Here is a 17,162-nt window from a genome sequence, read left to right as displayed (position 1 = left end):
GGTTTTTCTTTCATTAACCAAGGGGTACCAACAATTTTGTTCACGTGTGTATATGTATATTTTCTGCATTGTCTGTCTGCTTTTCTGAGCAGTCTGAGAATGATCTCAGACCCTCTCCTGTGTGTGTGCTGGTCTGTAAAGAGAAGCTCAGGCCTCAAACACACCAAACTCTGAGCTCAACAGTCAGTCTGAGCTGGACAGCTAGTTTTAATATAATGGCACTAAGAGAAACATGTAGGGTTGCACATTAAATTGACAACAGTTGACATAAAACCTTAAATGACAGCATACAGATGTTGCTTTTGGTTCTCAAATATCAAAGCATTTGTTTTAATTGTTTTTAATGACCAAAGTTTAGTTCTAGACCACATTATAGTATTACAAAGACATTGACACAACAAGAGTTCTTACATTGTATAGCATTATGAATTGTTGTATGCATAAATAGCACTACCAACAACTTATGTCTGCTTTAAGTGCAATTCACTACATTATACATTATACATTCAATACAAAATAAATCAATATAGAAGTAAATGAAAATACCAAATGTCTAGTTTAAAGTTTTTCATTTCAGTCTGTCCTCAAAACAAATGTATGTGTATAACAGTTATTACAACTAGTGTTGTCACAAAGCAGTAATGTAACTAATATAATCCTATGAGAGCTAAAATAATTAAGACATTCAAAATAATTAGTGTAATGGTTGTGTTAATAATAATAGACCTATATAGCAGGTCAGAGTAAAAAAAAAACTGACCATCATGAAAGAGTTAAAGACCAGAGTCAGAATGACGGACCGTCCTGAAAGAGTTTCTTGATCTCATTTCCTTTGTAGTAACGGATTCCTGCAGAATCACTGTCTAATAACCTTTTAGTGGCAATGAAAATAATCTCAGAGCTGGAGGAAGAAACCTTGAAAGGGAACAAAGACTCACAAGGGGGGACCCATCTTCCTCTGGTCGGAACTACTCATATGAATAAAATTCACTGTAACAACAACATTGCTCTACTGCTCAGGTGTACTGATGAAATCATAGTGTAACTAACATCATTGTAGAGATGGTAAAAATAATGTGAGTAATGATGGTTAATGGTGGTAATAATAATTGGCCTATTCAGCAGGTCAGGGTCAGAATGACAGACTATCCTGAAAGTGTTTCTTTAATTCAATTCAAAATTGATTTATATAGCACCTATCCAGGTCCACGCCTCTTATGTGCAAGCACCACAATGAAGGTGGTAGCGACAGTGGCAAGGAAAAACTCCCTCATACTAAGAGGAAAAAATATTGGGAGAAACCAAGACTCAGTCTAAGGACGACGCACAGTACAAACAAACAAAATTACACACAGAACTAGACAAAGATAATGAAAGGACCTAATTTCTTGCCTTTATTCCCTTTGTAGTAACGGATTCCAGCAGACTCACTCATCTTCTCTTTACAATAAAACACACACTAACACACACACACACACACGTCCAGATTCTATGTAGAGACTATTCTATCACACACACACACACTGAGGAGCCATAATGAACCCAAAACCCTGCATAGAGCGGCTCAGTGAATGTGGTGAGGAGTGTGTGAATGGGGGTTCGTGTCTGTGTGTCAGGTGAGATGCTGTAGAAGGACAGAGTGCCGGCTGGCCAGTCCAGATACACTCCTACTCTGCCAGACTGGTGTGGATGGAGAAGTTCACCAATCACCTGTTTATTGTGACAGACAGTGTACCTGTTATCAAAGTACTGCAGACTCCAGGACTGATTATTGCATCCAAACCGACTATCATCACCATATCCCTTCCTCTCAATCCCTCTGTACGACACGGCTATATCAGCCCCCCGCTCTCCGCTCCACTCAGCCTCCCAGTAGCAGCGTCCAGTCATACTCTCCACACTCAGAATCTGCTGCAAGCACACAAATCTGTCCGGATGTTTCGGATATGGCTGATCTTCTTTCACACACTCCACCTTTTTGTTCCCCTCAGACAGAGAGAGGAGTAAGTGTACTGTGTTTGGGTCCAGGGTGAGTTTAAAGGCATCTGCATACAAACATATTGCACAAACACATTACCCACAGGCTTGTTATTTTGTTAGCATTGAACCAAAAGCCTAATCTGATTTAATTTAAAACTGAACTCCAAGAATGAACTGGACAAATTTATCAGCTCCCTTAACTTTTTTTAACAATACATCAGCATCTTTGAAAATAGGCTTTAAAAAAATCTAAAATAAATATATGGCATCGCTGCTCAAATTATTGGTGCTAGGTTTGTGCTGCATGTTGGAAGTGCACTTTGACTAAAGTGAGCTTTGACTAAAATGTCATATACCTAAAAAGATTCTGTTGCCAAAGTCAAAGCATGACTAACAAGGTTAAGATCTCCTGATATTGACTTTCAGTCTTGAGATTATCCATACCATATTTGCCACTATTTTGGAACTTTTCACCATTTAAACTGGTTGAAATGTTGTGATTTCTATACTACCTGCACATTATGTGCCACAAACACAAATGAAAGACACATATCATTCAAATTATTATTTCTTACTATTTTAAAAAAGTGAAGACATGCCAATTGTCTGCTCCAGTCCATTTTTTGAAGTTCTTTGTGGAATGGCATCAGATTTATTTTTTTTCTCTCTGTTTTTATTTTCTAAGAGCATTTCTAACTGCAGCAACCTCTGGGAAAACTGGTGCATTTTTTGAAGACAAAACAAGTGCAGGGGTGCCAATTATTTGTTGACTGTATGTCTTGACTTACATTTCTTTAGCCCTGGTTTCATCATGTCCTCCCCACTAAATTTCACACTAAACAAACACACAAAAACAACAACAAATAAACTTTATGGTAAATGGAACTCCCAACACATATTGGCGAATAATGTTCTCATTTAATTTTCATTATTTGAGACCACCTTAACATTCAGGAACTGAACAGGGAATCTTGTTAGGGTTTACAAGCAGTGCCCTGTATCCTAAGTTGGTTTATATAAAATTGCTGTTTGGGGAGGAAACAGGTCTGGAGAGAGAGACACCCTAATTTAGGTCAGACTACAATACATATATGTTTTCCCCAGTTTTCTGCTCAGTGTAGTCAATGTAGTGCTCTCTTGAATTCCCAACCATGAATGGCAGTGGTACTATACAGTGTCCTGATAGGGCTTTGACATCTGCCCTACTAATTTAATTAGACCAGCAAAATGTCCTTCAAACAATTTATGTACATCAAACAATCTCGTTATAAAACTCTGGCAGTGTGTGTTTAGTAAATCTGGTCCAGAAAGACCACAACTCACAGCAGTTTCTCCAGTTTACATTGTGTATCCTTCAGGAGACCAGAGAAAAGTTTCAGGCCAGGCACATCTGGGTAATTATAGGAGAGATCCAGTTCTCTCAAGTGAGAGAGATTTGAATTCAGAGCTGAAGCCAGAGAAGAACAGCCTTCTTTTGTAACCATACATCCAGATAATCTGCAGAAAGAAAAGAAAAGGGGGCAGATGGAATTTACACAGAGCAAAAAACAGATAAAGAACAAAAACAGCAAAAAAGTTCTGAGATAAACATCAACACTCTTGATATCAAACAGAATAGATCAAAGCACATAAAAACCTGACACTCGCACGCTAAAAATTTTAACACAGAGAATTTCACAACACCACATTTTAATAAAAGTGGTATATAATTCTGTAATGTTACAGAATGCAGTCAGGTGCTTGTGGTCCCCTTTTGGCCCATTTGTTGGATCTATTGTCTGCTTGCTTTTTTGCTTACGTTCATTTTGATCACTTACCCATTTTGCCCTACGTCTCTGATTTTGAGCAATGCTAGATTAGTTTGCATTCACTCTAATGGTAAACCAAAATGTCCTTGATGCAATAATAACCTGGTTGACCATTTTTACATTTTGGGTCTGCACATGTTAGAAAAGTTCTGGTCAAGAGTTTTTACCCCACTGTAACCTAAACCCAGGAGTTCAAAAAAACCTTTCCTGTGATTCCCAGGTGACCAACATTGATTTTTACTTTTCATTTAGCCAAGAGATTGATTCTGATTGAATGGAAGTCCAGTTGTGAAAAAGTACAGAAAAAGAATGATGGACATGTTAGATAAACTAGGTGTTGGATGAGAACTGGGAATACCTTACCTTCCTCCAGTGGAACTGGAAATGTTTAAGCTAACACACTCACAGAATAATCACCATGAACTGTTTATTTATGTATGTGTATTTAATCTAACTCTTTCTGACTAGATAAACAGCTTTGTGGAACATTTTCTCGGGTTTCACAGACTTCTGTGACAGAGGTAGTGTCTTCACTGCAGCACTTATTAAATAATAAGAAACAAAAAATATGCCAATTGTTCTGAACCTTCTGAAGAGGCTGAAGGAATATCTCTTTAATAACAGATCTTATTATCATACAGAATGTAACTCAGAACGCTCACCTGAGTGTCTCCAGTTTACAGTGTGAACTCTTCAGTCCAGCAGAGAGCACCTCCACTCCTGAATCCTGCAGGTCATTGTTACTGAGATCCAGCTCTTTCAGGGAGTTTACTGATTGTAGAGCTGATCCCAGATTTTCACAAAACTTTGCCCCAAGATTACACATAGCTAGTCTGTAAAAGGAGAGAATTTACAACTGATCTTATAGAATACTCAAAAAGTGAATAGAATAAGTGACAAAAGGGATTATGTGGTTTAGACATATTAAAAATAAGTGTGTGTTTTATATAACTAGGATTCGTAAAGTGAAATATGCATTCCAAAGCAAAAACTCCATTGTTTTAAATTTACAGTTTATAGACATAACAGTCTATAACACCTGAGTGTCTCCAGTTTACAGTGTGGACTCTTCAGTCCAGCAGAGAGCAGCTCCACTCCTGAATCCTGCAGGTCATTGTTACTGAGGTCCAGCTCTTTCAGGCAGGAGTTTACTGATTTTAGAGCAGATCCAAGATTTCCACAAGACTTCCCTTCAAGATTACACACAGCTAGTCTGCAAATGGAGAGAAATTATAACAGATCTTCCAAAATACTGAAAGAATGATTTCTGAATAGAATAAAAGACAATGTAATTTGTGTTGCTGAGACATGTTACAAATGTGTGTCTACTCTCATACTACTTCAATTGGTGTAGTATGTGATACAAACAAATTAAATACATTAAAGAGATATGTTGTTTCATAACTTTATTTCCTGTCAGAAATGAATTAATAAAAAAAATCTATCACCTGAGTGTCTCCAGTTTACAGTGTGGACTCTTCAGTCCAGCAGAGAGCAACCCCACTCCTAAATCCTGCAGGTCATTGCTACTGATGTCCAGCTCTTTCAGAGAGGAGGTTACTGATTGTAGAGCAGAGCAGAGAGCTTCACAAGACTTTCCCCCAAGATTACACTCAGCTAGTCTGCAAAAAAATACAAAAAGGGTATTATGTGGTTTAAACACATATACATTGACTAAAATAAAATCCACAAAAATTATGTCATGAGTAACTTGACTGTACAGTCTCTCAATGAGTTTCTAGTAAATTACCAGAAAGTTATTGTATTAATAATAATAATAATAATAATAATAATAAAAAATACAAATACAAAATAAAAACCTCACCTGAGTGTCTCTAGTTTACAGTGTAAATTCATCAGTCCAATAGTGAGTATCTCCACTCCTGAATCCTGCAGGTCATTGTAACTGAGGTCAAGCTCTTTCAGGGAGGAGTTTAATGTCTCTAGAGCTGAACAGAGAGCTCGACCAGAGTTCTTAAGATTACAGCCAGCAAGTCTGCAGAAATGCAGAAAAACATAATGCAAAAGCAAAATCATAAAACAGACGTTCTGCAACCTAGCGTCATCAAGGAACTTTTTTTTTTGGCTGACAGTACTTACTAGTTTTAAGTTAGACAGTCAGTTAAATGGCCAGTTAGAACAAATAAATTTGGCACTTTATTTCCCTTTTTTCACTGAGTCTAACTGTGATAGTCTTACTTGACAAATTCCCAACAAGCATGCATTATCATTGTGCCTTTGTTTCTGCACCTTGTATTGGCAAAACACCATGAAGGATTGCCGTCATTGTAGGAAGGTAGAATGGTAATGGTAACAGACAGACTGAGCTCACTGTGTCAATATTTTAATAAAATCACAGAATTGTCACTTAGTAAAATTTTAATAGTGATGCTGGTAATCACTACATGTATCGATTTCCTTAGATCTTAGTGTGGTTTTTAAAACATTTATAAGTATATTTTTATGTTTTTATGAGTCTTAACTTCAGTTTTTTTTACTCTTAGAACCCCCCTCCACCCTTATTCGCCTTATTTACCCATATTTATAGTAGACAATTGTACATACCAGATTTGATATATTCAGGAACTCCTAGAGTACTCATATTTCTTCGTTTAAAATGTACATATTAATGGAATTTCGACATTTGCATAAATTTGACCGCTTTAACAATTTATTGCAATTATTTACTGCACTCATAAATTACTGCAATCATTTACTCCACGCCTAAAACATTTTTTATGCTTGTAAAGACTACAAAAACCTAGAGCATTTTAGCTGAAAATGCAATAATTGTATTAAGTTATTTGTATTGATTAGACTAAAAAGATTATTTATAATTCCTTGAAATATATGAATACTGATCATCCTTATTTGTTATATTTGCTACTGATGTATTTTTGTGTTTGCTGGTCTCAGGACTTTTATTTCGAAATTTATTTTGAACTGGAATGGGAAGACCAGCACCTCCCTTCTACTTTTTCTTGTGATAGTGACCCCCTCATCAAGCTTCATGCTGAGCAGTTCAGCTCTTGTCTTGTTTCTACTGCTCAAAAACAGCAGAAATAGCAAATCTGGGTTTACGTTATCTGATACTGTGATACTGAATATATTGTAAATACTCAAAACAGTCAGTTCAGGCTGTGTTCGTATGTCCATCTGTGTGTGTGATCCCCTGTGGTGGCTTTCTGCCTCAGGCTTCTCTGAGCAAGTTTCAGTAGCTTCAGCAGCATATAACACAAGTACTGGTCACATTTTTAGACTTGATACCAAAGTACTTGCTCTTGTGGTATCCCTAATACAGTATATTGCTATATAAAAATAAAGTGTATTATCAATAAAGCATTTCTTTGATTATCAGATTTTAACACTTCTCATTTCTAATATAATAGAATTCAAACTTACCTGAGAGTCTCCAGTTTACAGTGTGAACTCTTCAGTCCAGCAGAGAGCAGCTCCACTCCTGAATCCTGCAGGTCATTGTTACTGAGGTCCAGCTCTTTCAGGGAGGAGTTTACTGATTGTAGAGCAGAGCAGAGAGCTTCACAGGAGTTGTAGGTTAGAGAACAGTCAGATAGTCTGAAGAAATAAAAGAAATAATAAACATAATAAAGAAAATAATAAAATTGAATATATACACAACCTATGATTAGATGTGCTAGTGCTTTGCATATCCACCACAGCCCACTATTCATTTAGAGTTAACACAGGGCATAGGTTTGATTTTGACGTTGGTGAGGACATAAGTGGTCCACAAGGGGCCCCTGGAAGTTGAGGCTTTTGCATTTCTGACACTTCTCCCCACAATTACATGTCATTTATAGACTTTATTTACAGATTTAGTAGCCAGCACACTTATACAGGGAGTTTTTCCTTTTCTGTCAGTATGTTCCTAAAATCATTACACAATTGTGATTGCTAACCAACAGCATCATCTTTCTGTATTTCCCGATGGACCATCTAAACAATTAAACATTTATAATTGGAAAAAACAATGCTATTCAGGAACTGATGTGTCTATACTTTTAATAGCCTATAGTTTATTTTTTCTTGTGATAAAGTTATTAATTTTGTCTTCCACTTATCCCCCAGCCTTATGTGGGTTTGTAGGCTCAAGAGGCAGGAGATGGCGTTACTACCCAGTAATCGATACAGAGACAGAGACCCCCATCCTTCTTCCTATGAAGAAGAAACCTGCCCCAGAGAGATGAAGAGGGTTGAATAATGCCTGACTCTAGGGCCTCTTGAACATATGCGTCCATAGCAGCACACTCCGGACGAGAGAGTGTGAATAGACTTTTCCCATGGGTGGTGTGGTGCCTGAAAGAAGGTTAAAAGCACAAATTCTCTATGAGGGGGGTAATACATGTGACCTTTATTTTCTAAGCATCTCACTGAGGTCCCAACTTCAGGGACCTAAGAAAGGTCAGGTGCAGTGGGACCTTGGAGTCAGGACATCAGACATTTCCCCTTGAATGACATATTACATACACTACTAAGAATACCAATCAATGTGTGGGTTGTGGAGTTTTTTGTTTGTTTGTAGGAGCTCCAGGAAAGGGTGACTATATAAAGAGCAGAAGTGGGGATAAGTGGTAGGCCTAGTCCTGGTTCCCCAGGCTGTGATAGGCCTTTGCGTTTCTTGTAGGATGGGAGCTAGGATGGGAAGAGGATGGAATGGCCTGCCAGCAGTCCTGATTTGCTCCTGTTTGTTAAATTAATAAATTGTTAAATTGCCAATATGCTCCTGATTTATTTATTTTAAAACATGGAGCTAAGTAAATGGAAACTGAAATGGATAATCAGAAAGATTAACAAGGATGATTGGGTGTTTTTTTTTTTTTTGCTTAGACTGCTGAAGGTCAGGTTTGAACCATCAATGCACTGAACCAAAAGATTCAACAAAAATACCCATAGCCTTGGGGCTGAAAATAAGACTATAACTGAAAAGTTTGTTTGTTAGAAATGAATAATCCTAAAGGCAGCGAGCCCTTGGTTCAGCTCACACAAAAAAGTTTCTTTCCTAAATCAAGAATCCACTTGACTTTTCCTTCTTTTGTTCTAGTTTACTCTTAACCAGTTTACCATCTACCCCGCTACAAAGGTGCAGCACTGAGACATCATTTAGGAGAGCTTTTATGCAGAGCCCAGCAGGTGTGGCTGATTAGCTGTAGTTCTTGCTGGGGCTTCTGGGAAATGGAGTTTTCAGAGCTGTTCCCAGCTGCTTTTTTACTACACCACCTTGGCCCCCTGCTGGTGACTGGCGGTGTGGACTGAACCCTTACACACTATATCTTGTTTCCAGTGGCGTGGAACCCCTTTTGCTACATAACCCCCCTCCCACCCCACACACATTTTGTTAATGCACAATAAACCACATCAATTTAAAAATACAAATAACCCACAAATGCAGCTAAAATGGAAAAAGTGGCATAGATGAAATGGCACAACAGCTAATCCAGACGAGGACCACTTTCTCAGTAAAATAGACTTAAAAAGCTAGATGATTTTTCACTCTTTGTTTTAGTCAATTTTCTTTCATTCCATTATGATAAAACAGAAATGTTACTTCTAATTCCCAATAAAGCTAAAAGTACAAATGCTAATACTGCTGTAAATCTAGATGTGTTCTCAAGTTGACTGCAGCTCTTTTATTTAATCCCTTAACACTAGAAGGCTTTTCACACAGTAAGTTGCTTTTTACACAGCAAGGGCAGTGGTGGCTCAGCGGTAAGAGGGGGGCCGGGCTGCTGATAACAAGCTGTGCAGTGTACACTGTACAGTGACAAATATGTGCACCTTTACCTTTTAAGTTGTAAAATTCAGTAACTACAGGGACTGTACAAGCTGGTGGGGCTATTCTTTGATAATAGATGTCTGTAATAAAAATTTCAGTCTGTCAGCGGGCCATAGGCAGTTTAAGGGATTAATTTTTCTTTAAACAGCCAGATTGTTTTTAAATGAATCCACTGTTCTCTCGAGAGACCTGTGAACAAATCAACCAGGAGCAAACAAATAAAATCAAAAGCAGAGTGAAGCTTCGGTTCCCTTTGAGAACCACTGTAACATCCACTATAACAAACACCCACAAACTGCAAAAACTAATCAGGCGCTGTTCATGTTCCGATTCTTTTATATGCATCTTCTGATTTACTCGTATAGCTATTTTACAATGCATTAAATATGACCAAAGTTTGGGCAAATTTGAGTAAATAAAATAAATATGATTAACAGTGATGAACTACATTATAACAATGTTAGAAATCACAGTTTTTACTTTTCATACATTTTGTCCTTGTAGCTTCCCTGTGAAAAGCTTATATTGTTTTTTAATGAGTGCTTCATAAATTCAAGAACAGGGAAAGGAACTGTCTTGAACTCTTTTGGCCTGTCTATGGTCGATCAGCAGGCCGAAAGTGATAAGTACATTATTTGTCAAGATTAAATTCAGACTTTACTCCTCTCATGTCTCCAAAGTCTTCTAGTATGTATGTCTTCTTCTTTATGAATGTCTTGTGAATCCATGTCTTAGAGACTGAAGTTTATTCTACTTGTGGTGGAATTTTCTTGGTAAAAATGGAATTTCTCATTCTTCACTTCAGATAACTAAACAATGTTTTTTTGTTTTTTTTTCCCAGTGTGTATGTAATGTGGTGCTCACCTACAGCAGGATTTGAACCCAGGCCACCGTGTTGGTGGGCAGACACGCTACTAAGTGAGCAACCACAATCACCTGACCAACAGCCCCAAGTGCAGAGCACTTAATCTAAAAGCAGGCAAAATGGAAACAAAGATAAAGCCATGCAGGACACTCACACACACAGACACATACACACTGCACAGACACAGGGAACTTGAGGGGAAACTTGGGGTTCAGACAGACGAGAACAAACGCAGGAGGAACACATGAAGGAGAGTGAGACCCACTCAGCCTTCTACTCGAAAATGTGGCTACTACAAGCACTCAACCAGAGTCAAATATCCAGCAGTGGGGGCAACTGGATCTGAGCGCTTTTAAAGCCTTTTGCCCAGGTGTTGTAAATCAGGCTTAATTACTGGCTGGCGTGACTCGCTTGCCCTAGAGCTACACCTTACAGTGTACACAACACTGCTTGGTTTAAATAAACCAAATGTACACTTTCTTACAGTGCAAATCAGTAATCATTCCAAATTAATTTCTGTGATTTAACTGATATGAGGTAAATGTTCCTATTCATGCTATTAACATTCAAATACAGATGTTTAAAACATATATGTGTTACTGTAGCTACTCACACAACTCTTCTGCAGACAGTCACAGCTGGGATCAGTCTCCTATAACCCTCCTCTGATATGTTATATTTCTTCAGGACAAGATCTTCCAGCACTTTCTCTGAGGTTAGAAGCATGCAGGCTAGTGCTGAACACTGTCCAGGAGAGAGCTTCACTCCTGAGTATTTCTCTGAGTTTAGATACTCCTGAATCTCTCTGGAGAGAGACTGGTCCTTCATTTCAGACAGACAGAGGAACAAATTAACGGATCTCTCAGTAGAAAGAGATATTCGATCTTCTTTAATTAAGTTCTTGATGTACCATGTGGTTTCCTCTGAGTGTGTGTGTGTGTGTGTCAGTAGACCCTGTAAGAGTCTCTGATTGGACTTCAGTGAGATGCCCAGTAAGAAACGAAGGAAAAGATCCAGGTGTCCATTCTGACTCTTTACAGCTTTATTCACAGCTCCCTTCAGCAGATTATCCAGTGGAACATTCTGAAGCTGATGTCGGTATTGCAGCTGAAAACCACTGTCTACAATAATCTGTTCTTGATTGGAAATAAAAGTATCAGACCACTCTCTGTGCCATTGTTTAATTTCTTCCATGTTCTTGCTTTCATAGCAGTGAAACACATAAACAGCAGCCAGGAACTCCTGAAAGCTCAGATGAACAAAGCAGTAGACCTTCCTCTGGTAAAGCACACATTCCTCCCTAAAGATCTCAGTGAAAACCCCAGAATACACTGAGGCCTCAGTGACGTCAATACCACTCTCTCTCAGGTCCTCTTCATAGAACATCACATTGCCCTTCATCAGCTGTTTGAAAGCCAATTTAGCCAGTTTCAGAAGCTCGGTTCTGTTGGATTTCAGCAGTTTCTTTGGGTCTCTCTCACCTTTCTCCTCATACTTCTGGTTCTTCATGTTGGTCTGAGTGATCAGGAAGTGGGAGTACATTTCAGTCAGAGTTTTAGGGATTTTTGTGTGACGTTGGTTGATGATTCTCTGAAGCACAGTGGCTGAGATCCAGCAGAAGACGGGAATGTGGCACATGATTTGGAGGCTCCTCGCTGTCTTAATGTGGGAGATGATTTTCTGAGCTTGGTCTTGGTCACTGATCCTCTTCCTGAAGTACTCCTCCTTCTGTGGGTCGTTGAATCCCTGGATTTCCGTCACACGGTTGATGTGTTTAGGAGGGATCTGATTGGCTGCTGCTGGACGGCAGGTTATCCAGATTAGAGCAGAGGGAAGCAGCTCTCCTTTTATGAGGTTAGTCATGAACACACCCACTGATGATGTCATGGTGATGTCAGATACTTTCTCACACTCCTCAAAGTTCAGTGGAATTCTGCTTTCATCCAGACCATCAAATATGAACACAGCTTTGAGCTCCTCATAGATCTTTGGATCCAGATCTTTAAGCTCAGGATGGAAGTCACACAGAAGTCCATGAAGACTGTACTGATGGTCTTTAATCAGGTTCAGCTCCCGGAACGGAAGAACAAACATGAAATCTACATCCTGATTGGCTGTTCCCTCGGCCCAGTCCAGAATGAACTTCTGCACAGAGACAGTTTTTCCAATTCCAGCAATGCCTTTAGTCAGCACACTCCTGAGATCTGGACCTTTATGATCTAGTAGAGGTTTAAAGATGTCTGTGCAGTTAATTTGAGTATCTTCTCTGTGTCTCCTGGGTGTTTTCTCCATCTGTAGAACCTCATGTTCTTCATTCACTCCTTCACTCTCTCCCTCTATGATGTAGAGCTGTGTGTAAATCCTGTTGAGGAGGGTTTTATTCTCTTCTGTTTTGATTCCCTCAAATAAGCTCTCGTACTTCTTCTTCATGCTGCTTTTGTGTCTCCTCATGACTTTGTGCAGGACATCGTCCACTGATTGCTGAGAATCCTGCTGCAGCGGTCCAGTTTCCCCCAGCAGAACGTATGTGTGTGGTGCTGCTTCTGTGGAAATCTGCCTGATGGGAGTCAAACACAGTAATACAAACATCAGAAACACAAAATATCAAACTACTGAACTGTTTATCACACATCAGTTATCATTTTTACTGCATTACTTCTGAGACCCTGTTTGGGTCAATCTAATTTGTATCTACACTCACTGGCCAGTAACATCATCATTAGCATGTCTATATTGAGCAGTGCTAAAAACACAACCAAAATGCTAACAGCTAATCAAATCATACTAAACACTGTGAAAGTGCTAAATGTTGTATGGTTCTGTTATTTAATTACTCATCAGTGTTTCACTGAAATACAACTAACTCTGGATCAGAGAGTACAGCTTCACTGCTGAATCCAGGAGGATCTATCATGGACCGGTGACTCTTCACAGACACACAGGTGGGTTCTCCTCCTCCACTGCTGAATCCAGGAGGATCTATCATGGACCGGTGACTCTTCACAGACACACAGCTGGGTTCTCCTCCCCCAATGCTGATTGCCGGAGGTTCCTTTGTGGACCGAAAGCTCTTCTTAAACACACAGCTGGGTTCTGAAGGTTCTGCTTGCTTTTCCCTGAGAGCAGATAATGCACAAAGAGACTTTAGTCTGAGTGTAAAAGACAGTATTTACTCCTTTAAGTGCTGATGAAAAGTTACTCACCTTGGGCCAAAGTTTTCTTCTCCGCTGCTGGACTGATGAAGCTCCATTGTAGATAAGCAAGTGATCAGATGTTACCATTAAGGATGTCCTGCTGTCTCTCAGTAGATTGAGGGCAATGCAGTTATAGTGTACCACTATAATTACACCACCACACAGGAGGTGACTGCAGTGTTTTAAAGGAGCTGGGAGCTGACTGGTGAGAGTGGAGAGTCAGATTGGATTAAAAGATATTCAACACATTATACAACATTAATTTTAAGAAAAGTCTCCAAATTAGTCAATATCAATATTTATTAGCAGCTCATCTCATCTAAACTGCATGGCTGTATTATTTATACATAAATATAGATCAATTAATATTTATATTAAAAGACTTGGATTGGGGGACAAAAGAACTTAAATCTAAATCTAAATCTCTATAAGTTTATATTGTTCTGTCAGACAAATTAGAAATTATTTACTGGATAATCAGTTATTTACGTATTATTCTTTATTATCCTATAAACAAAGTGTAAATCACTGCTCTAATTTCTACAGTAAATTACCAGAAACTACTGCCTGTTACAGATACTGGAGAGTTAATTACCAGTACATGTAGCTGAATTAGAGAACTAGCTTTCCTGTCTCTACTGTTAATAACTTGGGAATCGATTGGTTTACATTTAGTAGTAAATCTTTAGTTAGTTTAAACTCAATGATTGGTTTTGTGAGAACTTTAGCAAATCATTAAAGGGAATTACCACAGTGGTTCAATACTGGTTACTGGTTAGTGGTTCAATACTGGTTAAACACACAAAAAGTGTGTTTACAACAATTTATTTTAATAAGCTTTCAAATTGTTGTAAACACACTTTTTGTCCTAAACTAGTTTATAATTTTCTCAAAATAACTCAAAATAATAACTACAAGTAATAACAGATATTAAAGAGAACTTATTCTATACTTAGTGTGGCTGGGGAATACAGTTTTGCACTGGTACTTTATGATTTTAATCTTAATCAGGAGACATGAATCTTTAATAAAAGTGGCTTTATGAAGGAAAATATGCAGCCTTGGCATAGCCACTGGCACCATGTTCTATACGAGGCAAATACACAAAATCAGTGGATTTCAGACATTTTGACTGTAATGCCTGTACTAAAAATAATTTAAAGATAATACTTTGACAAATCAAATGAACAGTGACCAATCACATGTTTTGCTTCAGGCTTCAATGAAGATATATTTAATTTAGACAACATTGATACTTATTTAGAGAGATGCTGGATGATTGTGACAGTGGAACTTCTCAAGGCACATATCACTCTGGATAAGAGCATCTGCTAAATGCCTTAATGTAACATGTAAATGTAAGACACACAGAAACACAAATCATGCAGAAATGATCTATTGAAGCAAGCAAGTGAAATAACACGATTGTTTGTTTTTAAAACACTTATTGGTGCAACTTAGACACATCATCAGTGATGTTACCTGGGGTCATTGGGTGTTTTGGGTCTCTCAACATCATACACCCTCGCCCTGACGACCCAAGCAGGGGTGATACGACTTGTGTCTAAGTAGCTTACCATCTCCTCATACTTAGCCCTCTTCCTCTCAAAAGCCTCCTTCATCCAAGCTTTAGCCGTTAACTCCATTAGGCCTACTTGTCTTGTTGTTTCAGACATCAGTACCATATCTGGCCTGAGCATGGTCTCTGCGATGGTGGTAGGAAATTTGGGCTGCCAAGGTCCACCTTCAGCTGCCAGTCCCTTGGTGCCAGTGGCTGAAGGCTGTATATTTTCCTTCATAAAGCCACTTTTAATAAAGATTCATGTGTCCTGTGTAAGATTATAATGATAAAGTACCAACGCAAAACTGTATTTCCCAGCAATACTAGTTTTAGTACAGGCCAAAATGCCTGAAATCCACTGAATTTGTCTATTCACCTTGAATAAAAAATGGTGCCAGTAGCTAAAAGCTGTATATTTTCCTTCATAAAGGAAAATTGTATTAAAGATTTAAGAGTCCTTATGTTAATAAAGTCCCAGCACTGTATTTTCCAGCCACACTAAGTATAGAATAATTTCTCCCTAATTTCTGTTGTTTTTTATAGTTATTAATTTGAGTTTATTTGAATAAGCTTTTAAAATGTTGTAAACACACTTTATGTCTTAAACTAAGCTTTTATTTTGTATTTCAGATAGTCAAAAAATATTTTTATTCAGGTTTTCTTTCGACAGAATTTCGTTTGGGCATTTGGCCAAGTGTTGCTGGAATCACAGTGCTAGATATAGAATTTAGAGAGAATTTCTCTAAATCATAACAAGTCTTTACTTTAGACTGGAGGACAGACAGTCAGATCTGATCTGCACTAACAGTTCATATACTGATCCATATTTATACTGAAAACCACACAACACACACACACACTGTTTTCTGTTAGGATAAGGACCACCTACTCCTTCCTCTGCAGGCTTTACAGGATACACATGATCACGTGACCAGCTTTACGGCGTATTTCAGTCTTTGTCCTCTAAGAGTGTGAAACTCTGCTTGCTGTTAAAACTGGGAGCACTGCTGCCTTTTCCGAGGCTCGTCTTTACCTTCTTAAGTCAGAAAGTCCGTCTTCAGTGAAACCGAAACTACTCTGCGCTCTGGGGGCGGGGTTTAAATACCGTAACACAATCAATACACGCGCGTTTGTATTCAAAACACGAATGGCCGGACCTCAATAAACTAACAGCACAATAATAATCAGACTGCTGTGTTTAAAAGAGAACAGAGTTCAGGCTGTAATACAATACAGTCTAATCTCAATAAGTTTTCACAAGCTTCTGTGTGTTAAAAGTGTCTGTATTTTTTGGATGCCATAAATAATAAATAAAACATTTTTAAATATAGTTTTGGGGTGAATTGGGGCGTTACTTTAAGCTTAAATTGCTATAACCTTCCTAATTAAAGTAAATGTAATGTGTTTTGGTCATTAAATTCTTGTGTTTAACTTGTACTTGTCCATGCTTACGTTTACTGTGCCGTTAGGAAGTCATCCGCGCTTTAAATGCGCCTGATATTACGGTAAATGCACTCGCAGACTCAAAACACGCCCCGACGATTATTATTATTATTATTATTAACAATTTACTGAAACACTGAAACCATGCAAAGAACTGATGTATTTGATGTATTTACCTCAAATCCAACAACATGGAATGACATTATAAGGTGTTTCTCATATATAATTCAATTTATTTAATTTTCTCATAATGCCACCACAAGGTCCACCACTATTTCAGAAATACAGTCCATGGCTTTCAGCAGTGTGTTTTTGGGGAAATTTGACTGTATATATATATATATATATATATATATATATATATATATATATATTGCCTTTCTTTCTTTCACAATTCTACCAAAGCAACAGCAGTTCCACTATCATATAAGAAAGGCATGCATTGAGCAGTGCTGGTTTGGTGGGATTACAATATTTACAGTAAAATCACATCAAACTTGCATTTGTGATAGCCAAG

The 17,162-nt window shown here is 38.1% G+C and overlaps 2 protein-coding genes across 3 annotated transcripts in view; one reads left to right on the top strand and one right to left on the bottom strand.

Annotated features, from left to right (window-relative positions):
* LOC140565122 (NLR family CARD domain-containing protein 3-like) overlaps positions 1–17,162 on the top strand; it is a 110,680-nt gene that overhangs the window by 13,746 nt on the left and 79,772 nt on the right. The gene's annotated exons all lie outside the window — the stretch shown is intronic.
* On the bottom strand, positions 246–16,257 carry LOC140565015 (NACHT, LRR and PYD domains-containing protein 3-like). Of its 2 annotated transcripts, XM_072690750.1 has the most exons (12): positions 16,092–16,257; positions 13,651–13,843; positions 13,312–13,563; positions 11,061–13,004; positions 7,191–7,364; positions 5,614–5,784; positions 5,237–5,410; positions 4,828–5,001; positions 4,451–4,621; positions 3,304–3,477; positions 2,769–2,815; positions 246–2,045 (listed from the first exon to the last, which is right to left on the bottom strand). In XM_072690750.1, the coding sequence occupies exons 2-12, from the start codon at positions 13,695–13,697 to the stop codon at positions 1,501–1,503; spliced, it is 3,873 nt and encodes a 1,290-aa protein (XP_072546851.1). In that variant the 5' UTR covers positions 13,698–13,843; positions 16,092–16,257; the 3' UTR covers positions 246–1,500. The 2 variants fall into 2 exon arrangements, with proteins under 2 accessions (XP_072546851.1, XP_072546852.1); XM_072690751.1 differs by lacking the exons at positions 13,312–13,563; positions 13,651–13,843.

The sequence above is a fragment of the Salminus brasiliensis genome, chromosome 11 (assembly GCF_030463535.1).
Source record: "Salminus brasiliensis chromosome 11, fSalBra1.hap2, whole genome shotgun sequence".
Classification (NCBI taxonomy): Eukaryota; Metazoa; Chordata; class Actinopteri; order Characiformes; family Bryconidae; genus Salminus; species Salminus brasiliensis.
This window is presented reverse-complemented; position numbering and strand designations above follow the sequence as displayed.

Bases quoted from the DNA above. Each gene is read 5' to 3' on its own strand.
- LOC140565015 (XM_072690750.1), bottom strand. From the start codon at position 13,697: ATGGAGCTTCATCAGTCCAGCAGCGGAGAAGAAAACTTTGGCCCAAG. The intron at 13,564-13,650 runs GTGAGTAACTTT...ATCTGCTCTCAG, and splicing joins GAAGAAAACTTTGGCCCAAG to GGAAAAGCAAGCAGAACCTT. The intron at 5,785-7,190 runs GTAAGTTTGAAT...GCATTTCTGCAG, and splicing joins TGTAAACTGGAGACTCTCAG to ACTTGCTGGCTGTAATCTTA.